This window comes from Dipodomys spectabilis, unplaced genomic scaffold (assembly GCF_019054845.1).
Source record: "Dipodomys spectabilis isolate Male_0828 unplaced genomic scaffold, ASM1905484v1 ptg000365l, whole genome shotgun sequence".
Taxonomy (NCBI): Eukaryota; Metazoa; Chordata; class Mammalia; order Rodentia; family Heteromyidae; genus Dipodomys; species Dipodomys spectabilis.
Window position 1 is genome coordinate 16249512 of NW_024871042.1, and position 27732 is coordinate 16277243.

A 27732-nucleotide genomic window follows, 5' to 3' on the forward strand; every position below is an offset into this window, starting at 1 on the left:
ACAAATGGCAAAGACAATTCATTGAAGTAAGGAATAATTCATTTCAGGGTGGCTGACATCTGTAACCCTAACTACTCCAGACATGGAGATTGGAAGAATCATTGCAAACTCTGGCAAAATATCCAAAAGAGTCCATTTCCATGTCATTCCTTTCTAGGATATACATTGGATTCTTGACTGCATTCTCTCCATCTTCTTCTCCTCATTTCTCTCTTCTGTTTCCTCTTGACCCCACAGATCTCTTTCCATGTCTTAGTGTTTTATTTTGTTGAACCTTAATTTTGCTTTTCTAAGCAATCACACTATTTGAGCTTTCCTCTGAATCTACTGTATTTCAGTTAATATATTTGTATATATTTACATACCACTCAATATGCTTACTTAGAAATTTATAATCAAATCTAGCTTCCACATATAAGGAAAATAATGCATCCTTTGTCACTTCGTGACTGACTTACTTCACTTAGCATACTTCTTTTCCCAGGTCTTTCTATTTCTTTATAAATGGTACAATGCTATTCTTTGTAATAGATGAAAAAATTCCTTTGGGTACACATATATATATATATATATATATATATATACACATATATATATATTACATATATATATATGTGTACCCAAAGGAATTTTATATATATATATAAATTATATAAATACACACACATACACACACATATATATATGTATATATATATGTATATATATCACATTTTCTTGATCCATTCATACATTGAGGAGCATCTGGGTTGATTCCATACCTTGGTAATAGTGAATAGTGCTTCAATATACATAATTATGCTGATGGCTTTACTGTATTCTGGTTTGCAATCTTTTGGGTAAATGCCAAGGAGTAGAATTGCTGGATCATAATGTAGTTCTATGTGTAAACCTTTGAGAAGCCTTCATGCTGGGTTCCAGAATGGTTGAACAAGTTTACATTCCCACCAACAATGTAGTAGGGTTCACTTTTGGCTACATCCTCACCAGGATCTGTTATTGTTTGTTTTCTTGATAATGACAAATCTAACTTAGGTGAGGTGGAATCTTAGTGTTATTTTGATTTGTTCATGCATTTGTCTGCCAGTTTTACTTTTTCTAAAAATACTCTCTTTAGCTCAGTAGCCCAGTTATGAATTGGTTTGTGACACTGGTCAAGATACATTATGTTCATAAGCTGTTTTGTTAAATGTCAACTCCTTTGTACAATGACTTAAATATAATAATAAGGAAAATAAACATCTATCTCAACAGAGAAAGCTGAAACATAGAACTTGAGGAGATATAAGGGATTGGGACATATATGGGGGAAAATGATTGATAGGGTAATATTGATCAAGATTCATTGATAAATTTATATGTTGAATTGAAATACCTTTGTATAACTATTTAAAGATAATTTTAAAAATATATGCCTAGAAGTTGGGGGAAAAAGAAAAAGAGGAACATGGTAGTGCCTATCTACCAGTCCAGCTGCAACAGAAAATGTAAATAGAAGCACAACCACAGCAAGAAAGAGCTGTAGATAGTGTTCCAGCAGCAGAGTACCTGACTACCACACACGAAGCCCTGAGTTCAAACTCTAGTACTACCAAAAGGGTTTGAAAGAGATTTGTTTCCCTTTTTGTGTGTAGGTTTGTTCATACTTGATCAGAAAAGAAGTGCAGATGTGCACAAGTCCACACTCTATTTCAGAATCTGAATTACCATGACTCCTTCTGCAAGCCTCCTTTCCTCAGACGTCCACTAATTCCACAACTAGCTACTCATTAAATTCTAAAGCCAGCCTTTGGTTGGCATTAAGGTGAATGAGCACCCTACTCTCCAGGGCTCGTGGAGCAAGATGTTCAGGTATTCTTTCTGCTGATGGCACGGTTACAGCAGGCATGCTTGCACTGCTTGTTAATATATAGTATTTGTACCTGGGCTGCAAAATGGGTTCTAATGAAACCCTTTTCCAAAGTGTCTCCAGACTCCTTGCTACCCTGACTGCTCCCTAGGAACTCAGCATCACTTGACAATCCAGGTCAAATCTGCTGCATGCAAGGGAGCACCTTGGACCTGTTTGCGGCCTGTGGTTTGGATTCCACACTGCTTGTTAGTGACAGGGCTACAATGGTGGTGGTTGTCCCTTGAAACTATATGCTCGTAAGTACTATATTAAGTCTGGTCTGCAGAGGAGGGGCCACATCACATAGCACTCACTTGTGTGGGAAAAGATGAAAACAGGTCTGAAGATTCAACATTTACAAATAGTTAAAACAATTTGATAGAATAAATTTTTTTTTCTGGAGATTTGAGGGTCAAATCCAATTGGAGCAGATAAGCATGAGAATTGAAGGTCCTTTGCTGCTGCTGTTGTGCCCGGAACTAGCTTATTTCCTTTTATTTCATTTCTTTATATTTTTATTGTATTTTTACAGAAACTTCAATCCACACAGTTAGGAAATAAAAGCAATGAGTCTCATAACTTACAGAAAGAAGTACTTCACCAGTACCAAAATTTCCGTGATGCAGTATGCAAAGAACACAAAGGAAGCATAAAGAGAATACAAACCAAACAATCTATTTGCATGAAAACAGATACCTGTTTGTCCTCAACTTTCCTGCTCAAGACAAACAAGGAGCTCCAAACAGACACGTAAATTCATGTAGAAGTCATTTCACTACATTATGTTTCTGAACTAATTCACTCTTTTTTAAAAAATGCTTGTTCCAAGGCTCTATAACTTAAGTCCTAGCTCTACTTCAGACTTCTTGGTACTTAATTGGATATACAAGTCTGACAATCTTTTCTACTCAGGCTGGCTTTGAGATCCTTAGATCTCACTGTCCTCAGTAGTTAGAATTGCAGGCATGAGCCACAGACACTTTTCTAAAGTACAGATTCACGGCCATGTTATTCATGTACAATTTTGGTGACTACAAACATCTCTGACAGCCCGGACTATATTCATCTCTCAGACTCAGTTATTTTACACAGCTTAAATATGTAAAGAAAACATGAAAAACTTAAGTGAACAGTGCTTACAAGTAAAAGAGCTCAGACCAGCACATTTGGTCATGTAAACAATTACATAAGATCCCAAACTGACCCAAGAGTAATTAGCATAGAAATTTTCTGCAAAACTCTATAATCTTGACCTTAAACAGCATATATCTTTGAAGCAAAGAAACTAAAAATGTAAGAAGACACACATCATGTCTTATCCTTCAAATTCCTATTGTTCATTTGCTTTTAGTTTTGTTATTATCACTTTAAATCTAATTGTGTGTGCGGGTGTGCGCATGTGGGCACACGTGAGTGTGTGTGTGTGTATTTACCAGTACTGGTGCTTGAACTCAAGGACTCAAGCTCTTAGATTTTTCTAGTGAAGGTTGGTGCTCTACCACTCGAATCATGCTTTAATTTCCAGCTTTTTGCTTGTTAATTGGAAATAAGAGTCTCACAGACTTTTCTGGGTACTGGTTTTGAATCAAGATCCTCAGAGCTCATCCTCTTGCATAGTTAGAATTACAAGCATGAGCCACTGCAGCAGGCTTTTGTGTTTGCTATAAAAATTCCATATTTAAGGTAAAAAATACATAATATGAATATGTATGTCTTTTTTCTCCACAAAAACATGTTTTGTATAAAACTCGTAGTGAACAATTAAAGTTTGTAAAGGATAAATGACTAAAAGTCACAATAATAATTCACAATAATTCACAATAATAATTACTTGTTAGTGATAGCAGTTTTAATTTGCTTTCATTTGGTAAACTTAGGCAAATTTGGTAAATTTGCTTTCATTTGGTAAATTTAGTGCTGTAAAAAATTGAAACTATGAGAAATACTTTTTCTGAAAAAGCAATTATTATATACAATGCTTATGCTGTTCTTTCTAGTAAAGATACATAGAAGAAAATTCAAAGTGTAGAAGACAAAATATGAAACTAAAAATTGGTACTATTTTTTGCAAGTTGGTATGCCATAGTTTTTGCAAGCAAGCAAGTGCTATGGTATGAAGGTTTTTGTCCTTCCAAAATTTGTACTTAGACACTCTATTGCTTTAGATGATAGTATTAAGAGATGGAGCCTCTGCCCTCCCCACTCTGCCCCCACCCTCCCCCAGTGCTTATATTGGGACTTGAACTCAAGGCCAGTTTGGCCAAGGCTGACCACTTAAACTCTTCCAGGGTTTTTGTTGTTGTTGTTTGTTTGCGTGTTTGTTGGTTGGTTGATTTTTGTTTGGGTTGTTGGTTTATTGTTTTGTTTTTTGGTGGTTAATTGGTGGTAAGAGTTTCATGAACTTTCCTGTGGGGCTGACTTCAAACGCCATCCTCAGATCTTAGCCTCTGGAGTTGCTAGGATGAAATAGAGGGAACTGGGCCTGGGCAAAGAGCCTAAGGTGTGGTATTCCTGCCCATTGGCCTAAAGGAGCTCCTTGGTTTGTTCTACTGCATGAGGCTAGAGGAAGAAAAAGCCTATAGTCACACACTGAGTCTGCCCAAGTCTTGAACTTGTACCCTCAGCCTCCAGTATTGCAAGAAATAAATACAGATTGCGTATATGCCCTCTAATTGATGCTTTTTTGTGACTGCAATCTGTACAGACTAAAGCAAGACTAAATGGAAGGAAATTTTAAAAATCAAATTCCAATTTAAAAAATTTCTTAATGTCTTATTATTTCTATCTTCCACTTACAAATATCCACTGTAATAAACTAATGAGACAAATTAAAAATCTGGAAAAGTACCTAAAGCTGTAACTCTGGAATTCCAAACAGAATGCTTGCCATTTTCCAATGTGTCTCAGCACACTGACTTGAATAGAATATTCATGTTGAGTCAAGCTCTGATGCAAACAGTAATGTTTTCCCTTTGTCAGATTATTTATTAATTTGTTTTATTTTTTGCCCATTGTTAAGATTCGATATTATGAAAGACTTGTTTCACGTAGAAAACCTTTTTCCTGAGTGAATACAGTAACTGTTTATCCAACTTATAAAGCAGTAATGACGCATGAAATGCAGCAACAATCTTGTGTGAGTGAATTCATGAAGAGGGAAATCGGAATGTCCCCAAAGTAAAATAACAACAGAGGGAAAAACTCAGGAACTGATGTGAAATTATAATTTGTCCCCAGTCCTGGGGCTTGAACTCAGGGTCTGGGCATTGTCCCTAAGCTTTTTTGGTGCTCAAGGCTAGCATTCTACCACTTGAGCTGAAACACCACTTCTGGCTTTTTCTGAGCACTTTATTGGAGATAAGAGTCCCACAGACTTTTCTGCCCAGGCTGTCTTCACACCATGATCCTCAGATCTCAGCTCCTGAGTAGCTAGGATTAAAGGCATGAGCCACTGGTGCCCAGGTAAGGGTGCTTACGATTTTATATCACATACAGAAATATAATCATATGTTCTGATTACAAAATCACCCTACTTATTGTAAGAAATGGCACAAGACAGCTTTTCATAGATGCTTTACAGAGTGATAGAAGATTTGCATGATACCAGAAAGCCATTTCTGACTCCTTTCCATCCCCAAAATCAACATGTCACCAAAATCCTCTAGGATGTATTTAATCTGAAATTGACATCCAAAAGAACTCAAATATACATAAAAACCTGTGAGAACAAAACAGTTTTGGTACACAAGTTATGTAGATCAAAATGTCTATGAAACTATTAAAACAAGCTGAGCACTGGTGGCTCATGCCTGTAATCCTAGCTACTCAGGAGGCTTAGATCTGAGAATCACATTCAAAGCCAGCCTGGGCAAGAAAGTCCGTGAGACTCTTATCTCCAATTGACTACCAGAAAACTGGAAGTGGCGCTGTGGCTCAAGTGGTAGAGGGCTAGCCTTGAGCTGAAGAGCTGAGGGACAGTGTCCAGGACCAAACTCAAGCCCCATGACCAACAGCAAAGAAAAAAAAAAACCTCATGACTCATATACAATTACATAAAGACTCACATATGGTTACATAAACTTTGATATGAGCCAAATTTCAAAGAACCATCAGTTACATGACTCTCCAAAGTGTCACACACATATTGAGTGTTTGTTGAACAAAAATAGTAAGAAAAATCCATGATTTATCATTAACACAAAATGGCATTGACAATCTGGAATTTCATAGGACAAGCACGTTACTGAACAGAATAGTTAACAACACAAAAAAGACCAAACCCTATAAATTGGGAGTTTCTTTAAATATAGGATGAAAGATAGAATATAGCAGGAATGCAAAAAGGAAACCATACATTTCCCAGACATAGGCAAAAACCAGATCATATTTCATATTTTACCAAAGCTGGAAAGAAGGACAAAATGCAAAGAGACCTAACTGCTACATTCAGTCATCTCCTAGTTTGTCATTATTCATAACAACTCTGTATGAGAAAGAAGTATTTTAGCAGCATTAGTATGGAAGCACAAAAGTAATCACGACCAGCACATTCCATTCAATAGACTACATCTGCTCACTACTGTTGAATTAGGGACACTCAAAAAGCACCAGAAAGATGTATGGATATTTTTCCTCTTATAGAATATGAATTACTGACAGTGAGTGTCTTAGACATCCATATTTTACTCCCCCTACTTCATCAATTCATAAAGAATGATACATCACCTCCCATTTCTACTTTTTTCCCTGTATTCTTTTTGGATAACCCATTATCTTACCATTTTCAACATATTTCTTTTTTTTAACCAGGTTCTGCAACAAAACACACAGGCAATATAATATAGATGGATTCCAAATCTACACTGTAATCTGGGATCATAAGTGCTAAAACAACAGAAAGTTTGTGAATTCCCTTTATTTAGAATTCTGGAAAGTCAGAGGATTTCCGTAGCATTACAGGACAGTCCAGCAGAGTGAAACATAAAGCAGCCTAGAGTTGCTTGTATTAAAATTTTACATGCTTCTCTCTGTGTACTGACCCTTTGTCCTGCAGATCAATGTCAACAACCAGAAATATGTGTACTAACTTACAGTTAATTCTTTTATTTTTAAACAATTTTTTTTATTGTGAAAATACTGCACAGAGGGGTTACAATTACATGGGCAAGATAATGAGTACATTTCTTATCAAGCATGGTTGCCTCCTCCTTTGTTTCCCCTTCCCATTCCTTCCCATCCTGCCCCCCACCTAATCTTTCCTCCCTCCCTTCCCCCCCCCCCACCAAAGTTGTAAAGTTCGTTTTCAACATAACGACTTGTATTTCTCATTGTTGCAATGGGTCCACCTGTATCCCTATTTAAATGATTTGTTTTTCTCCTTCCCCTCCACAAATTATACCGACATCAAATACAGTGAAAGCAGGGGGGAGGGACATACAAAGCAACAAAGAAATAATCTTATAAATGTGTTAGAAACAATCGCATGAAAGAAAAAAAAAAGCATTTGAATACATATCTTAGGATTCAGTTAATTCTTGAGCTTAAAAAATTTTATCCTCCACAAGATGTGCACCATTTAATCCACATCTTTTTTTCATATTAAAAGGAATAATAAATGATGATAAACAATTTATGAAAACAAAAGCCGAATATATATTACACTTAAAATACCTGGAGATGGAATAGAGCCATAATCTGCAATGTAATTTACAAAACTATCTTGGGAAAGATGTAGCATTTGTGTAAAAGAAAGAAACGCATTATAAGGTTTATTTCTGCTTGATTTGGAGAAGCATGTCAAAATCATCAAGTTTGATAAGAAATGTACTCACTATCTTACATATGTAACTGTAGCCCGTTGTATATCACCTTGACAATAAAATTAAATTTTAAAAAGTACCTAAAGTTTAATTTACCATCATTTTCTGTCCCTTTAAAAAGACATATTGGTAGATAAATGCCAATCAAATTCCCATTCTTCTAGTAGTCTACTCCTGAAAGAAAACTAATGATCACTAGCCAGTAAGATTCACAGTGCAGTTGATATTTAAAAGTTAATGAACTGAGCTGTTTCCTGAAAACATTCTCAATTCCCCAGCAAATTACCCAGAGGCTTAATCATATATGACTTCAGAACTCTAACTGAAAGATTTTTCAGTGATAAAAGTTTTAGTAGTGGGCCATGTTGCAGACACAGATGTATGATAACTATTTGGATCTACTGGATTCTAGTTTTCAGAAGACCCTGATATTTGAAAGACTTGGGCTATGTCCAATCATCCAGCAAAATGTGAGCTCCCATGTAAAAGACTCCACAGGAAGCAGAAAGACAAATAAGGTTTCAACTGTAAAAAGGTGAACGCAGTTCTAGATTAAGATCTAAAAATGACCATCTTGCAGAGGTCTAAGACTGAACCACAATGGAAATTCAAAAGGAGAGAAGTTCAATGAATTCTTACGTGCAATATGTAAAGTAATAAAATACACATTTGTTTCCACTAACCATTTTATGTTACTTATAGATAAAACCATACATGATATGTAAAAATAATACATAATCAAAGACAGTGAAATTAAGTTGGATTTTTAAAAAAAATTCTGACAATATCACAGCTATTACTTAATATTCTCATTCTAAAATAAGGTCTTTCAACCTCAACATTACTAGTGTTGGATCCAATAATTTCTTGTTGGGAGAAAATAGAAAGTGTTGGTATATGAACTGTAGGATGTTCAGCAAAATATAGATAATTTTGCCAAAATTTTTTAAAAAGCTGCTTGTTAAAAAAAAAAGAGAGAATATAAAATAGAGGTAGAGAGGGGTGTGGTCCTAGGGCTTATGTATTTTATGCTGCTCTGGACCTAGAGAACAATAGTAATATAATGGTCTCCCCATGAAACTTAAATTACAAGTTGGAAACATAGGAGGAACATAACCCCTTTACTTATCTGGCCTCTAACTATCCAATAGGTATCAGTAGCAAGCCTGTTCCAGCTACAAACTCCCAAAACATTTCTAGAATTTGCATTTAAGAACTCCTATTTGGGCCAGGCACAAATGTCTCAAGCCTGTAATCTTAGCTACTCAGAAGGCTGAGATCTGAGGATCACAGTTCAAAGCCAGCCTAGGCAGGAAAGTTCTTGAGACTCTTATCTCCAATTAACCATCAGAAAACCAGAAATGGCACTGTGGCTCAAGTGGTAGAGTGCTCTCCTTCAGCTGAAGAACTGAGGGACAGAGCCCAGGCCCAGAGATTAAGCCCCACAACCCACCAAAAAAAAAAAAAAAAAAAAAAAAAACCACCACCACTACCACCACCAACTTCTACTTGGAAGCATCTTTCAGATGTTAAGTTAGATACACTTCTTCAGGAAGAAATTCCTAAGTGGAGGATAATAATAGAAGGGGTCACATGGATCAAGATGCATGTTACCCATAAATTGACATACTGAAATGAAACTACTCTTTACAACTACTTAAAGGTAATAACGAAATAAGGAGTTTCTGAACATCTCATATGAAATATACAACTTCCACTACATGTCTGTTTATTGTGTGTGTGTGTGTGTGTGTGTGCCTGCCTGTGTGTGTGTGCCTGTGTGTGTGTGTGTTTAATGGTCTTGAGGTCTCAGGGTCTGGGTGCAGTTCTTGAGATTTTTAGCTCAAAGTAAGTGTTCAACCATTCGAGCCACAGCTTCACTTCTAGCTTTTCAGTGATTAACTGGAGATAAGAGGCTCATGAACTGGGATCCTCAGATCTGACTGAGCCTGTTGAATAACTAGGATTACAGGTATGAGCTACCAGTACCTGGCCTATTTGTGCCTCTTAATAACTATGTCCCACATATAAAAATTACCCATTACATGTTTGAAAATAGTGTAATGAAATCCACTAAAAAAAATAAGGGGGTAAGGGTATAAAAGAAGTGAATCTCATCAAAGAACATGTATGGATAGATGGAAACATCAAAATGAAGCCTCTCTGAATAATTAATATATGCAGATAAACTTATTTTTCAGCCAAGCCCTGGTGGCTCATGCCTGTAATCCTAGCTACTCAGAAAGCTGAGATCTGAGGATCATGGTTCAAAATCAGCAGGGCTGGAAAGTCCATGAGACTCTTATCTCCAACTAACCACCAGAAGTGGCTCTGTGACTCAAGTGGTAGAGCACTTGCCTTGAGCTGAAGAGCTGAGGGACAGCACCCAGGCCCTGAGTTCAAGCCCCACGACTGACAAAAACAAAAACAAACAAAAAAAATTTTTTTCAGCACCTACCTCCACAACCTGGAAGTTTATGTTGGTCTGGAATTGTCTTCTGGCCTAACTGTTCTTTTCATAATAAGTATCCATGAATGTATGTTGAATAAATCAAGGAAGAAAGGAAAGAAGGAAATGCAGAAAAGAAAGGTTGCTAAACTAGCCACCAAGGATAGTCAGACCCCAGGTTATGATGCATCATAGGTAACAGTTGACATCAACTCTCCAAATCTCTCCAGTTGAGAAAACCAAAACAGTCTTAAGACATTGCCAAATATTCCCTAGAGATTAGGAGGAATGAATTTTCTGGATAACCAATGCTTTTGTACAGAGAAATGTTGAAAGTTAAGGAAAAATGGAAGTTAAGGAAAGTGATGGTATCTAAAGGGAGATAAATGTTTCAGTACTCTTTCATTGTCTTAAACAATTAAAAAGAACTCTCAATATAGCAACAGTTTAGACTTGAGATGAGATACTGACATTCAGCTGGCTGTATGACTAGAGAGATAAGTTCATCTCTCTAAACTTTAATTTCTTCCTTTGTAAATCTAAAATATTTCTAAGTATTACATGGTGTTTTTTCATTCATCACACTTTATTTCTTGCTACCTGCTAGCTAGACACTGTGCGTTCAGAAGGTGTACTATCACATAGTAATAGATTGTAGCTCAACAAGCCTGAACTGTTTACTACTATCTTTTACTTTGCAGAAATCACTTGCCTTCTAACTATTCTGGATTGTTACTGACTCTTGCAAATGCATTAAAGAAGAAATCCATACTGATATCTCCTTTATTTAAATGCTCCTCACAATTATAATAATAAGATTTTTGTCTTTTTCATTAGTGGTAAACCCTATAAATATTAGTCAAGACATATCATTTTGTCACAGTAAAAAATAGTTATTTTTTCTATTTTTTTGTGCTGGTCCTTGGGCTTGAACTCAGGGCCTGGGTTTGTCCTTGAGCTGCTTTTGCTCAAGGATAGCTTGAGCCACAGCTTCACTTCTAACATTTTTGGTAGTTTAGTGGAGATAAGAATCTCATAGACTTTCCTTCCAGGGCTGGTTCATACCACAATTCTCAGATCTCAGCTTTCTGAGTAACTAGGATTATAGGCATGAGACACCAGAGCCTGGCAAAAGTACTTGGTAAAAGCTATTCAATGATATCAGAAACAGTTACGATCTGCATTTTGTAATCAAGGTTAAAGAGCAAAATTGATCAAAAGTGAGAAAGCAAAAGAAAAACCAAAAAGAAAATACAAAAAAGTGGTAATATAAAGCCTATATTACAAATAGTAAACATAGACTCTATGAAGATGAATATACTTCCACGGAAACTGAAGGTGACCGTGACCTTGATGAGGCTAATGGTGAGATTTCTCCAGGAACTGACACCTGAACAAGTGTCTTAGAGTTACAGAAAAGATGATTACCAAGAAGGAGGAGGATGGGAAGAGGCATTTAGACCATTTCTGAGAGTACATTCCCAAACTGGTCCTGATACTCTGTAGGAAATTCATGCAAAAGTCAATGGCTGATAAATCACCAATGGGTTCACTGACAAAGTTTACATATAGAAATTGGACAGTAGAAAGAATGACATTGTACTTATGATCTTTAAAATATTTGTTCATAGTGGGATGCAGGTAGTTGTACTCCTAGCTACAGGAAAATACGATCTGAGGACAAAAGTTGAAAAGCAGCCTGGGCAGAGAATTCAAGAGACACATCTCCAATCAATCAGCAAAAAGCAAGAACTAGAGTTGTGGCTCAAGTATTAGAACAGCTTTGAGTGAAACAAGCCAAAAAAAATACAGGCTCTGAGTTCAAGTCTCAGTACTGGCACACACAAAATGTTATTAATGAATCACTTTAAAGAATTAGAAACTCAGCCAGGTGTGGTGGCTCACGGCTGTAATCCTGGCTACTCAGGAGGCTGAGATCTGAGGATCATGGTTCAAATCCAGCATGGGCAGGAAAGTCCACGTGAGACTCTTATCTCCAATAAAGCACTAGAAAACCAGAAGTGGCGCTGTAGCTCAAGTGGTAGAACGCTTGCCTTGAGCTAAAGAGCTGAAGGATAGCACCCAAGCCCAGAGATCAAGCCCCACGACCGACCAAAAAAATAAAAAGAATAAAAAACTCATTAAGATAATGCTATAAGAAATGTATAATAGCAATAAAAATGTAAAATATAGAAGTCTTCTAGGGTTATAAATGGTTGGTGTTCTTAACCTCTTATATTTGGAGTTTATAACTGTATTGTGTATTGCGATTACTCACTTGCAGAACTACAAAGCTGAGAACCTTTGGTCCAATAAAGCAAAACCGTACCACTGTGCTAACTAACAGTTCCTAGGAGGGCTGTAGCCATCATTAAACAAATGATCTGGCTGGAATTAGAGCATCTACCATATGCATATAGCTACTAATTTCCTGGATATTATCAGTCATTAGTTGGTTTCTGTGTCCTAACAGATGCTAAAGTGAGAGCTTTGATTCTTAAGTTCAAACATTTCAGACATTTGTCCAAGGACCATCGCCCTCATCCAAGATATAATAACAGTGTTATCTGTAAGTCTTTTTTTCAAATACAGATGTTAAATAGCCAGAATGTTCATATGGAAGTAATGTGTAAGAAAGAAGCTGACAGTATGGTAGTATATAATACAATTATGCTGGAAAGAGTCTTAAGTAAAATTTTGGTAATTGGTTAACCTCACCAGAAAGAATCACTAGGAAACGATACAACGTATTTAGAGATTTACTCCAGGTTCATAATGTGTCCAAATATATGGCATTTATTATTGGTCTCCATCATAGGTGAGAACTCTAGTCTTTGGCCAGCCTGGATTCACAAGGTCAAGAAGGAACACATCTGTTCCTGCGAACAGCACTCACACGATCGCAGTCCCTCTGCTCACACATACAGGGTGCAATATAAATTTCTCTCTGCTTTACTCTGGTCACTTCAGGACACCAGTGAAAAATAAAAGGCTGTGTTTGTATTTCCTGTTTGCTGATTTAACTATTATGATTGATGGTACTGAGCTCGGTTTACAATTAGAAATTATTTACACAGTGAAGTATGGTAAATAAGTATAATCAGAGGGTAATTCATTTTTTAATACTCTAAGAATTAGGACAATATTTTATTAAAGTAAACACATGTCCTTTCATCTCTAGCATAAATAATTTGCCACTTAACATTGGCCTTTTATTTCATCAATATAGATTTCTGGAATATTCCTAGAAATATTTCTGGAATATATTTTTCCAGATCATCTATTTGTCCATACAGAGTGTTAGGTAAGTTTGAGCCTGCATACATACTACTATTCATTCCTGGGCATCCTTTAAGAATCTGAATTATTATTAATTTATTACTGAATAAAGTATAATAGGACATCCCCCAAGTTCATAATGCTAAGGACGTCATCATACATACTCATTTTGTGAAATGAGTATGTAGACTATTTATCATTCATGTTAAACTTATTAGTAATAAGCCTACTTTTTTTGGGGGGGGGTCCAGTCGTGGGGCCTGAACTCTGGGCCTGGGTGCTGTCCCTCAGCTCTTCAGCTCAAGGCTAGCGCTTTACCACTTGAGCCACAGCACCACTTCCGGGTTTTTTATTTTTGCTTATGTGGTGCTGAGGAATCGAACCCAGGGCCTCAGGCATGCAAGGCAAGCACTCTACCACTGAGCCATCTTCCCAGCCCCATAAGCCTACTTTTAAAAGCAAGTGAGGGAAACAGAAACAGAGAATGAATTTTTGTTGTGTCTATTCTGCCTCAGCTACCATCAATATGGAATTTTGTCCTGTTGGTATACTTTATCTTGTTCTCCTTAGCACTTTTCCAAATGTTGTCCTATTAAATTTCTACTCAATCTTATTATCTTCATGTAGGTAATTCCTTTTTATGACACATCTTGATTGATTATAAACACACATGAGAAAGAATATTGCTAGAGAAACATTTTAAAAATGCATTCCTATATTCTGTCTTTATAGTTCTTGCCATGATTCTCCTACCTATAACTCCAAATAAGCTGAGGTGACAGGTCAGGAGGTTCAAAGCAAGAATTCTTCTAGGGTAGGTGAGTGCTCCCTCATCTGTTCTTGAAATCTATCTTCCATAAGACAATACCTTTACCATTTCCTTGTAGGTCTCCTGAGAAGACAGACTTTATACTTTCATAGGGAGACCCATGATTCTCCAGCACTTCCTGTGATGGGATTGATATCTCAAATTTGGAATTCAGCGTTAAGACTCATTTCACCCCTAACTAACCCCATTTTTTAAACACAATACACCAGTGATTCAGCAATTCAAGTGGTAATTTTCTTATTTTGAGGTCCATTTTTTGACTGCTTCAATGGGATCCAAATCTACACAAAGCAATGCTTCTGATCAGGACCTCTCAGTCTGCAACGAGAGAAAGGATCTATTCTTTTCAATTTAAGAACAAATTATTAAAGCCATGAATAAAGACAGTTAGTTATTAGGCTTCTCCATAGAACATCCAGAAATGAGTTATTGACTGAGATAAGCCTGTGGACACATTCCTTCTAAGAGGCATGATGAAAGTGTTGACACTTCTGTCCAAGTTTCAGAGAACTTAACTTATATTCCACACATATCCTATAGCACAAAAGCACCCAATTGAAGGGTAGAAAACTTAAGATATGGTTCCTGGGCATTTTTGTAGTGTTTTCTTCTCCCCCCGCCTTGTTTGCAGTGCTAGGAAAGCAGGTCGTAGTATTCAAGCATCCCTACCATTGCACATTTCACATAAGAGGATTCAGTTGAGCCCTTACCCTTGTAGGGTGGCACCCACAGGCAGATTATGTAAATCATTTGGTAAAAGCTAATACAAATATTTAACTTCAGAGGATTCTGCTTCAAAAATCTCAAATAACTAATGAATATGATGAAGATCAACCCTGGCAATTTCAATATTGAATTTTGAATCTTTGCATTCCTCATTAGGATCAAGAAAAAAATAATAACCTAGCCAAGTTGACATATCCAAGAAAGAAAAATATTCACCATTTTTTATGGTCATGTAAATCACCAACTGCTCGGCATTTCTTTTATTGGAAATTTAAAAAATATTAATGGTGAGGAAAATAGTACTTAGTTCCTGCTGGCTAGAGATTGTTTTCTATTGCAGATGCCTGTGGCCAAAATGCTGATGGCATTAACCTTCAGGCAACAGCTTCGAAAGTGGGATAGGGCAATGCTCAGTACGGTTCATCAGCCATCCTAGAGAATTGCTACCTTGCTTGTCTCTGGAATCACAGTTATTTAAAGTGCATTCCACAGCGATGGCATGGCTTATCTAATACATGTATACTTTTTAGAATAGAACAATGTGAGTTAAGAAATAATGACATACTCAAATACAGTGATAATAGGGGTTGTACCATAGGGGAAGAACATACAAAGAAACAAAAAAAATCACGTAGTACATTAAAAAGAACAACAAGAAAGATAAAATCTCTTGTATTCTATCTTGGGGTTCATTTCACTTAGCATCAGGTAATATAGTCATTTGTACATAGATTTTGACCTCTTCTGCTTGTGGTTTCCTGCATTTTGTATATACATTTTTTTCTAATTTGGGGAGGAGAAGGGAAATAACAAAATGCTGAAATAAGGATACAGGATGACCCATTGTAACAATGAGATGTACAAGACACTATGTTGGAAACAAACCTTACAACTTTGTGCAGGGGAGGGGGGAGGAGGAAGGAGTTGGGGAAGTGGGGAGGGAATGGTAGGGGAAAAACAAAGGAGGGGGTAACAATGTTCGATAGGAATTAGACTCATTACTTTGCTGATGTAACTGTAATCCCTATGTACAGTATCTTTACAATAAAATATATTAAAAAAAGAAAAAAAGAAACACTGAAAGTGTTTGCTAACTCAATTACAGTTTGGTTTGTATGAGAATCTTCCCCAAAATGAACTGATAGGATGAACTGAAACCAGAATAAACCCACTGAAAAAAAAAATGAACAAATACAGGTCCAAAGGCAGGCATCAGTGCCTCACATTTATAATCCAAGCTATTCAGGAGACTAAGGCCTCAGGAAGGAGATTCAAAGAACAGCCCAGGCAGAAATTCTATGGGACTCTTACCTCCAGTTAATCAGCAAAACGCTGAAAATGGAGCTGTGGCTCAAATGGTAGGGTGTCAGTATTGAGCAGATAAAGTTAAGGGACAGTGTCTAGGCCCTGAGTACAAGCTCCAGCATTGGTACACACACACACACACACACACACACACACACACACACACACACAGAGGTTAGTGATGGTAATGTGCACAACTCTTCCATTTCCAGTATCAAAAGTATGGTATGAAGATGATAAAAACCAAACTGGTTAGCTCACTGAAACAAACAATATATGCAAGTGTCAAAAGGAATTCTCCATAACTGTCTTTTAAAAATAGTTTCCTCCTGTTAATTTTTTGACACTTATTCAAGTGTCACATCATCACATAGGCTTTCCATGCCACTGCTGAACATCCATCCCTGTTGTACTTCCACTACTTTTAATTGTCTTCAATCCCAATCTTATCCCTTGTTGCATGTGTTTCTATAGTAGAGTATGATCTTTGTGAAAATTTGATTCAGTTTTATGTCTTCAGCACTGTGTGTGTGTGTGTGTGTGTGTGTGTGTGTGTGTGTGTTAGTACTGTGGCTTGAACTCAGGGCCTCAAGCTATTTGGCTTTTTCACTCAAGGAGTAATCTGCCATGGCTGAAGAGCAAAAGGCAAAAGATAACTTTTCTTGTTTTAACCCATCCTGTCCTAGGGCTTAAACTCTTTTCTTGAGCACTGTCCTTAGAGCTTTTATACTCAAAGCTAATCTTTTAACACTTGAGCCACAGCTCCACTTCTGGCTTTTTTGGTGGTTCATTGGAGATAAAAGTCTCTTGGACTTTCCTGCCCTGGCTGGCTTCAAGCCAGATCTCAGTCTCCTGAATAGCCATAATAACAAGTGTAAGCCATCCACTCCCCGGGAAAAAAGAGGATATTTTAACATCACTGTGTTCAAATACTCTTGCACATATATTCAAAGTGGAGGTGATTAGCTAAGTTGATTTTTACTAATTTTTTTTAATTTTAATTTTTTAATGTTAAATTATCATTAAGTAGTTATACAAAGACTTTAAGCTTAAATTTTGTAGAACTTGTGTAGTCCCTCAGCTCTGAATTATTTTACATATTACATGAGGATGTTAGCCCTCCTCTGGAACTGGAATAACACTCCTACACGATATCATATTTCAAGGGCATGAGAAGGGCTGATCTTTCTCTAAAGGTGTTTCATCTGAAGGAAGCGATGTGATGTTTACTTGAATCCGGAATTGATGAGAAAGCTAGTTAAAGATACACAAGACTTGCCAGGTGCTCAGTATGTAACAAGCTTCTAGATACTCTAACAGTAGATGAGAAGTCAGTCTCCAAGAGTGCCCTCAACAAGAGAGGCCCAAGAGTCCACTTCATGACATAGTCAGGAGGATTATGATTGTGTAACTAAATGTATGAATGTCTTGCCATAAATGTCCAATGTGTTTGTTTGTTCTTTCCTGCCTCTCAGGAGACTTCTTAGAAGATGATGCCAATGAACTCCCCTAAATAAAGTTAATGTTAGCTAGGCTTTCCTCACTCTTCTCTCCCTAGATTCTTTGACATATTTCAGGACCAATAACTTTCTTTTATAAGCCATGACATTATCAAGAATAACAATACTTAACATTCTCAATGAACAATGATAGCTGTATTGGAAATAGAGTAAATGTGAAGAATTCAGAATATGGAGCAGCAGGACAGTGGCTCATTACTGTAATTCTAGCTACTCAAGATGTTGAGATCTAAGGATTGTGGTTCTAAGCCAGCTGGGGCAGGAAAGTCCAAAGATTCTTATCTCCAATTAATCACAAAAAAAAAGCTGAAATGGAGGTATGACTCAAGTGGAGAAGTGTTTGCTTTGGAGCCCAGGCTCCAAAATCAAGCCCTGGTACCCACACACACACACACACACACACACACACACACACACACAAAGCAAAATAATAATTTAAAAATTTGAATTCAGAACAAGAATCAGGTTTTATCAATATTATTTCTTTAATATACAACATGGTGTCTGGCAAATAGTTAAACAATAAAAACATTTTCAGATGAAGCTTTAACATATTTTAATAGTTTAGTTTGTAATAACGCAATATTTAAAATATATGTGGATTTACAAAAGGTCTAGAAACAAATTCAAATTTAATGCACAACATTTGTTGTTGTTATCATTTACTGAATTCTTACTATAACCTGGGCATTATGCCATTTGTTCTTAGCATTTTGAAAACTTCCTCCAATAAGCCTATAGCCTAAGTCATTATTAGAGAATTTCAGAGTTAGTTAAATAACATAGCCAAAGCCATACAGCCAGGTATTACCAGAAGGAGGATTCAAAACCAAGATTATTTTTTTTCCAAAACAATGTTCTTATTCAGCATGCTTTAGGAAAATATCCTAAATCTGCATTTTCAAAAGAAGCATTATTCTTCCCAGAAGACGCTTAGTGAGCAAGCATATAAAAAATGAAAATGTGACTCTGCATTAAAGGCTGATGATGATGATGATGATGATGATGATGATGATGATATGTGTGTGTGTGTGTGTGTGTGTGTGTGTGTGTGTGTGTGTGGGTACTGGGCTTGAACTCAGGGTCTCATGTTCTCACTTGGCTTTTTACTCAAGAATGGAAGTCTACCATATGAGCCACAGAACCTCTTGTGTGAGACACTTGGGCCCAGCAACAATGGATATTGTCAGGTGAAAGCCATTTCCTGGATAATCTGTGATGAAATTCCTTTTGATTGTCATGTCAGTTAGTTTTCATATGCACACATTGGAAGATGTTAGCTAAAGAATAAATAATTCACATGGAGAGTTTCAGGTTAGCTCCAGCTTGGTATCAGAAATCTTGATTATTTGTGGGGTTTGTTTTTATTTTAAAATACTGGAGTCTTTAAAATTGGATACCACAGCATGCATAGTAGGATGCTGATAAGAATGAGGATTCAGAAGATGGCCCAGTGGATACTTAAATAGCAAAAATATATAGTACAAGCTTCATACCTCCTGCAGACTTCAGGTTTATATGATAATAAATAACAGCTATCACCAGAACAAAGGACATCCAATAGCTCAGTGAGAAACCCACCAATGCAGGTGGTCAAGCTTGCTCCATTGCTACGTAAAGGAAGGCTATATATTTGCTTCTGGGTAGTTAAATTACCAAGTAATTTATTATTGACATTTTCTGGTAGGCTGATACGTGCTTCCCAAAGGCTTTGGGTTCAAACTTTATGAGAAAAAGAGTTACGATTTTACTTCTCAGATCACACAAATGATAATATAAAATCTCTGAACAACTTTGGCAATAATGTGACCTTCAGTATGAAAGATAGAATCACCTTATTGTGTACTTAAGTTTGGATAAAGGACCAGAATCCTGGCCAGGATAAATGTTTACACATTTCTGAAGCTCTTTAAAATAATGTCCTTTTTGGCTGGGCTCTGAAGGCTCATGCATGTAATCCTAGCTCCTCAGGAGGCTGAGATCTGAACTCATAGTTTGAAGCTAGCCCATGAGGACACATCTCAGAGACTCTCATCTCCAGCTAGTCATTAAAAGAGTAGAAGTGGAACTATGGCTCTGCTGTTAGAGTTCAGCCTTGAAAATCTAAGGGATAGCACCCAGGCCTTGAGTTCAAAGCCCAGTGAATGAGAGAGAAAGAGTGAAGCCTGTGTACTGGAATGTTAGAAGGAAAATATTCTATTCACAATGGCTCCTAAGTAGTTACAAGTTCAACTTTCTTTTCATGTTTCCTCAACTTAACTTACTGTATATATACAGATATAAGCATATGTATATACAATGTATCATATACATATATATGCTTGAAACAATAGAGTTTGTGCAAATGATATCATTTCTAAACTGCACAATGTAGAAACTTCCAAAATTCAGCTTTTACCAATACACTAGATCAAAGATCTCCTAAAAACAACTTCTGAATCATTTGTATAATTATTTTCTTGTTTTCCATCCAAATCCAAGTACACTTTGCCTACAACTAAGAATTCTACTTTATCCTTTGTTTTCTGGGTAAAGAAAATTGCTTCATTGATTCTTTGCCAAGTAACCTTTAAACTGAGACATGAATGTAATTTCCTAATTAATTAGAAATATTAACTTCATCCATCTTTGCTCAGGACCAAATCCAAAGCTTCTATGCATAAGCCTGATGAAGAATATCATTACACAGTTGAAAGAACTCAAATTCTAATTGATATCACCTTGATAACAATTAAAATGTCATAAAGGACAATGAGCCCACAAAAGGAAGTGACTCAAGAGGCTGCACCCAGTTGCCAGAAAACAGCTGCAATCACTAGGAACCAAATATCCCACCTCTAGAATTCTGAGATTGAAAATTGGAAAATGTTATCAGACAATGTTAGCAATCATCCTGAAAATTCCATTACTTCTCCACAATCTCATCAACTCCATGAGAGGAATTCCCAGCCATTGTACCTCAGAACTTGACTCAAATGGAATGCATTGCTCAAAGGTTTCAAATCTGTCACCTATTATACCTCAACTTTGGAGAACCTGGAGGTAAACTAAATCCAGTACTTTTAATTAGAAAGAACTCTTTCAATATTGGGTTGCATGTAAATAAATCCCAAATGACTATGACTTTAATATAAATGCCTACAGAGCAGACAAATGGATATACACCCATAAGAAGTTGTGAAGAAATAGAGAAATGTCCCATGTAACCTTTACTGTTTCCTCAAAGGTTACATCACAACCAGTTTAGTAATTATAGTAGCACAACAAAACCAGGACGTCAACACCAGTGCACTGTGTCCACAAAGACTATGTTATTTTATCAACTGTGTAGATTCTTTGGAGCTCTGCTACAATCAAGATATAGATGTAGATTATTTTATGTGTTGTCTCTGGGAGAAAGCTTTGTTACAATTTCAGAATGTTCCAGACAACTTATTCCATATAATAATACCTGAATATTGAGAAGTTGTCTTATCACAGAAAACTCAAGGCATACAGGCTAATGTGAAATTCCAGTGATCTAGGCAGGATACCTTTCAGCAAACTCATTTCTTTGTTCAGATCAGACATCTACATCATCCATCAATCAGCTCACCCAAACAAGAGAATGAGAATGAGCACATTTATAGCACACATGTTCATCAAAGACAAATTGCTGGTAATTGTAATATTCTACCACTGTTTCTCAGTGAAAGTCCTTAGCTGGCATGCATACACACATATCTCCTTTCTCAGACAAAACAGAACACTTCACAAGCGTCTTTAATCACCAATGATGATACTCCAATGAAAGAGCACCTTAGTAAATACATACCAAGAAATAATAAAATAAGTCAGCCAAATTATTCCAAGCCAAGCCTACTGGAATTTATTTTCCTAACCAGTTTCTATAAACCAAGTTGTTGCAAATGCCATTATTTGAGTCAGTCCACAGCAAAAGAGAGACTTTTAATAACACACACACACACACACACACACACACACACACACACACATCTCTGCAGTCTTACCTTGGCCATTTGAGCCTGCACACCATTTGCTTTGAGGGAGGCTACAGCTTTCTGGGCAGCTGCAGGACTGTCAAAATCTACAAATCCATAACCTGCAAAAACACAAAACACTTCATTGGTCGTCACAGGATACATCTCTCTATCATATTGATGAAGGCAGGTTTATGCTCAGATTGCATTCATTTCTTATGAGTGGTACCCAGTTGAACACAAGGCTTTGAAATCAGTTGTTCTCAGTGCTTTGGAAGTCAGCATAGTATATCCAAACAGATAAGCAGTAACTTATTTCCTGGAGAGTGCTTTGGACACATAAAACAGCTACCTGCTTTAGACTACTTTGGTGAGAAAGGCAATATATTGTTTAAATCTCCTATTCTTGTTTTGATGGATATCCCAGAAGCCTGAAGAAACAAAATTCTGGAGATTTATTTTTTTAAGTTGATATGTAAATTTAAGAAAATCTCTAAAAACAGATACAAATTAAAGCATGAGAAGACCTTGAATTACAGTTATCACCATTAACTCCTGTAATGAAATTAACGCAAGAGGACTGCAGAAATGAACAGACTGTGGATGCCAGGATTTGAACTCAGCCCCACTTGATTACCACGCCCATTTCTCCTTTGTTTCTCCTGAAGATGACATCACAAATAGACTAGTTGAAGTCTTTAATGAGCTATGAGTAAGAGTGAGTAAATGGATAAATACTGAAGCTATTAAAAATAAGAAACAAAAACCCATTTTTTTCTTTGTTTATTTGACTCTTATTGGAGAGGGTAAAGGAGTTGCTTGTATTGCTCTGTCCCCATGCTCCTGGAAGTGTGTATGTATCATGAGTCCAAAGAAATAATAATATTGAGTCAATGAGATAGGAATTCTGTGTGTTCTTAAGCGAGCTGAGCTAGTCCAGGATATGCTAGCAGCAATAACAGATGCCAGAAATATTTAAAATACAAATGACAGAGAAGAGTCTGAAGACTCTTCTGAAGCTTACCCCATGAATCTCTTAGGTTTCTCTCTGCATTTTCACACAGATCTCAGATGAGCCATCAAGCAAACTACTAGCCTGTTCTAGGACCTACTTTCACCATAATAACAACAGAAGAGTGCAAAGGAGTTCAATTACTAAGTTGTTTCTTTTAATGTTTTCATTTTCTCCCCTCTCGTTCTATCGTCTTCCTCTTCTTCCCAGCGTGTTATCATAAAATGAACTTATTACACAGCAATGACCATAAATGCTCTGAAAACGCTGAGCAAAGAAGCTGTGAAGTTGGTTTCTAATCCAAAAGGAAGTACGTTCTGTGAGTACTGCTAATCCTCCCTTTTGACATACTTTCGACTAGATGGGTAACATATTATTATCATGCACTCAAACCAATAAGAGACAGGCACTTATGGCTCGTGGCTTTTATCCTATTTACACAGCTGAGATCTGAGGATTACAGTTCAAAGCTATCCCAGGCAGGAAAATGCATGAGACTCTTACCTTCAATTAGCCACCAAAAAGCTCAAGGTTGAAGACAGAGTATGAGCTGTGAGTATAAGGCTAAAGGACCATGGCTAGGCCCTAAGTTCAAGCCTTCATAACAACACAAACAATAGCAACAAAGAAAGGCAGTAAGGCAGGAAGCATACAACAAAAAAGTAGGACAATCAGGAAGAAGAGTTTTTGGAAGAAAGGAGAAAGTAAGACTGAGACATTGTCTCTCTGTGGCAGGTGTTGTGCTGAGTGGCTGACATATTGAGAAGTAGTGACACAAAGAAGCCATGTAGCAATGGCTTCCTGAATAATGCTTATGCAGAAACAGGGGGGCTGAACCACTTAATTGACAGATCAAGGCCCTGTCAGGTACACCATACTATGAGCTATTAGAGAGTTCTATTTGGTGGGCTATTTCTGACAGCCTGTGAAATCCACCAGGCAGATGACTGAATCCTTGAAAATTCCTCAGAATTTGAAGCTAGGACTCAAGGACAAAATGGGAAACAACTGCATGAAAGGATTCGGTCCAGCTCCTTCCTCTGTGTATTTGTTCATGGAGTGGCTGAGCCTGGAGCAGAGATCTGGAAATGAGATGTGAGGAACACCTTTTCACCTCATGTTTTGGGCCATGTCTGTCTTTCACACAAAGGCTCACTTTTTTATTCAGCACCCCAGGTCTTTGCATGCCAAGCACAATGCCAAACAAAATGTATGAAGTGTTGGAAAATACAGCCCCAGTTTCCACCTTTATACAACTTACAATTGAGTTGGAGATGACTGCCTCGTGGCAGATAGGCAGATCATTTACTCCATGATTGCAAAATGGAAGATCCCACTTGAGAGAAAACCAGAGCATATCAGATAGAATCTAACTGTTGCGTCATGGCACTACCAGAAGTTGTGAAGGAAGCTGAGGCGGAAAATGATCTGTGTATGAGGACTAGATCTTTGCGACAGAAATGGCAAGAGTGGAACTGGAGAGATGATGAGGAGATAATCAGGGGGCTCTTGCAGCAATCCAAAGGAGAGCAAAGCAATGGATGTCACAAAATGGAGAAGCTGAATTCTATTTTTGTAAACAGGACTTTAGTTAGATTGAATGGGTTGCATGTGATTTTTGCAATAAGCCACTGGACAAGTGATATTGATTTACTGAACTGGGGAGACTAGAAACTAGTCCAGTAGCAAGAAAGGAAAATGAAAATACTGGTATTAGGTATGTTGCTCAGAAAAGCCTATGAGATCTCTAAGTAGAAATGTCAAGAAGAGTTGGATACATGGGACCTATGTTTCTTTGGGCCTGGCTTACTTCACTTAATATAATTTTTTTCCAAGTCTTTCTATTTCCTAACAAATGGGGCAATGTTATTCTTTCTGATGGAGGCATAGAATTCCATTGTGTATATATAACACATTTCCTTGATCCATTCATCTACTGAGGGGCATCTGGGTTGGTTCCATATGTTATCTATGGTAAATAATGCTGCAATAAACATAGGTCCCATGGTTTCCCTTATTTGCAATAACTAGTATATGTCTGAGACAAGCAGAAATGGTGAGATAAGTTGATGTTAGGTGAAATGAACCCCAAGATAAGCACTCAAATGTTTTTTTTTTTCTTGAGATTGTTTCTAACGTTTTATAATATGATTTCTTTATTGCTTTGTATGTCCTTCCCCCACGGTATAACCCTTGTTTTCACTGTATTTGATGTTGGTATACTTTGTGGAGGGGAAAGGAAAAACCAAATTGTTTAAATAGGGATACAGGCGGACCCATTGGAACAATGAGATGTACAAGATGTTATGTCGAAAAATGAACTGTACAACTTTGGTGCAGGGGGAGGGGGGTAGTGGAGAAGAGGGGAAGGGATGAGAAGGAAGCAAAGAAAATAAAATAAAATAAAGAGTTGGATACACCACGTTGGTGCTCAGGACATGGAATTGGGAATAGAAATTAGAAAGTGATAGCAAAAATATGTAATTTGCAGAGATGAAAACAGACAAGAATGTCTATAATCAGTATTTTAAAAAAGGGTCCAGTTTTGGAATTTAAACAACTTCAGCATTTAGGTGTTCCATGAGAAAATGAGTTTGCAAAGATGGCTCAAGGAGAACCAGGAAGGAAAGAGGGATCTCAAGAGGACTGTGATGTCAGTACAAGGAAAACATGTGTCTTGGGAAGGAAGGAGGGGTCAAATGCACCAAATGCAATAGAGAATGTAAGCTAGGAGGCAGTGGAGGAGCCCCCTGTGTTCAGGTCATGGGAAAGGTGGCTCCAAAATGCTAGAGGAGAAAAAGGTTTGCTGGCTGCTTTGCAATTTCGTGGCTGAGAAGGTGATTTAGAGACAGAATGATGTGTATGTGCATGTGTATGCATATGTGCTTGTGTATATGTTTGTGTGTGTGTATCCATGTGCATGTATGTGTATGTGTGGCTATTCTGCACCTCATTCTAATGTACCATCTGTGTAGGGATCTATGGAGTACTTGTTTAGGGTAGAGATGTAGCTTCATGGTAGTGTTTACCTAGAATGTGTAAGGCTCAAGATTCTACCAATAGTAATAATAATTATTGGATCAAGGTCAGATACACAAGTGCCCTCTTCAGTCTCGGTTACCAGGAAAAAGAAATAAAGAACACTGTAGACTACCTTGTGTTATACCATTGTATATCCTGTTGCTGAGACTTTACCTGATATGTAGCCCTTGCTTAATACATACGCGTTAAAAGAAGTCAAAAGTGTGTTTTTAAAATGTCAAGTTAATTTCCAAGCCACCATATTGATGGATGATTTAAATGTCTATTGCAACTTTTGTTGTTTGGAAATACTAGGGTTTGCTAAGCAGGCACTCTACCACTTGAGACATGCCTCTTGTCTCCCTCCTACCCTTTATTGGTATAGTTATTTTTCATATAGTGTCATCAGCTTTGTGCTCAAGCTGGCCTGGGACTTCATATCTCTCATATATTAGAATAACAGACAGTTTATGTCACACAGATTATTGGTCAAAATGGAGTTCTCATTATCTTTTTGTATCAACTGGCCTCCAATAATAATAATAATAATTTTTCTCTTCATCTCTTGCCTAGCTGAGATTACAGGCATGCACCACTATGTCTATCCATACAAATATATTTTGGTGATAAAAGAAAAATATAAATACCATGTGATTACATTCTGGGTTAGCAGTGCTTGCCTCCAAAACAGCTGTAATGCATACACTGCCTTTGGTAGCACATCAGCTTCTTCTCCAGATTCCTTTTATCCTTCCAACCTCCACATTACTTTAGACCTTATAAAACTGAGATGCTGATATATGTGGCCAAAGTCTAATCCAAACTGAAAAAGTTTGGTGTGAGACAATACCCAGGCTTTCTCTGAATCTGGGACTTTAGGGCTGAACATTAGGACAAATGTTGCTCTGAAGAGTCAGGGTGCCAGCAGGGGGCTAGTGCCTCCTCAACACCAAACATCTGTTTTGATGTCTCTAGCCAACAGGAAAGCCAAGGCTCCCAGATCAAAACTTCACATAAAAGACAAGCTACAAAGCGGAGCTATTGCACTGAGTTGTATGACTTTCACATTCACTTCCAGTAGTTAACATGCACGCTCAGAGGTAAAAATGTCTTGTTCTTGAAATAAACTTTGCATTCCTGAGTTTTATGTGGCAGCAGATGCTACGTGACAATCAGAAGAAACCAAGTGAAATATGAGGCTGCTTTCACTGAGGAACAAAGTAGCTCAATTTGCTTTTAATTCCTTAATGATAAACAATCAAACAAGAACCCCTGTGCCTACATCTGGTATGAGGAAGAGATTAGTTCAGCCCTAGCTATCAGTGTTTTATAGGAACTCTGAGGTCTCTGTAGAAAACTGGCAAATGTGTCTCCTCGGAAATGGCCAGGTGGCCTTAAGCCCACCCTGTCAGTCCTGCAATTATGTAATTAAGCTTGGCTGCAGGTTCAAGTGAATGAAAACCAAATGTCACTGCTTTCTCTAAACACTCCTGTCCTGTTTCCCTCTTTGTCACTCAGAGATGGCCAGCAGTTCTTCAATTAGTGGAAGATAAACAGGAGAAAGACCCAGCCCTAGATTAATTAGGTCATTTGCCAAACATGCTCATCCCATTGACAGAGCTAATCAACACTTTCCTGAAATACTTTCAACTTTGTGTGTTAAACTTTTGCTATTTTTATTTCACTACCAGCCAACTGACATTATAGAAGAAAAAAGCAAAGCAAAAAAAAAGATATAAATAGCAAGAGAATTCTACTAACAATACTATTTATTGCCAGAGGGTCTGAGTCTTTGCCCTTCAGTGTAGTTGCAGTTAACAAACTTTCAAAGACATTTGCTGTTCATAACCTCTTTGAGACCATTCATTTGGAATTTCACTTTAATCTCTTTATTATCTTTA

The 27732-nt window shown here is 37.2% G+C and overlaps 1 protein-coding gene across 1 annotated transcript in view; it reads right to left on the bottom strand.

Annotated features, from left to right (window-relative positions):
- The window catches only part of Rbms3 (RNA binding motif single stranded interacting protein 3), a 743920-nt gene that overhangs the window by 406252 nt on the left and 309936 nt on the right, over positions 1-27732 (bottom strand). The window contains exon 4 of the mRNA XM_042666502.1: positions 21829-21920. Within this exon, the coding sequence (XP_042522436.1) occupies positions 21829-21920 (92 nt within the window). The remainder of the gene's footprint in view (positions 1-21828; positions 21921-27732) is intronic.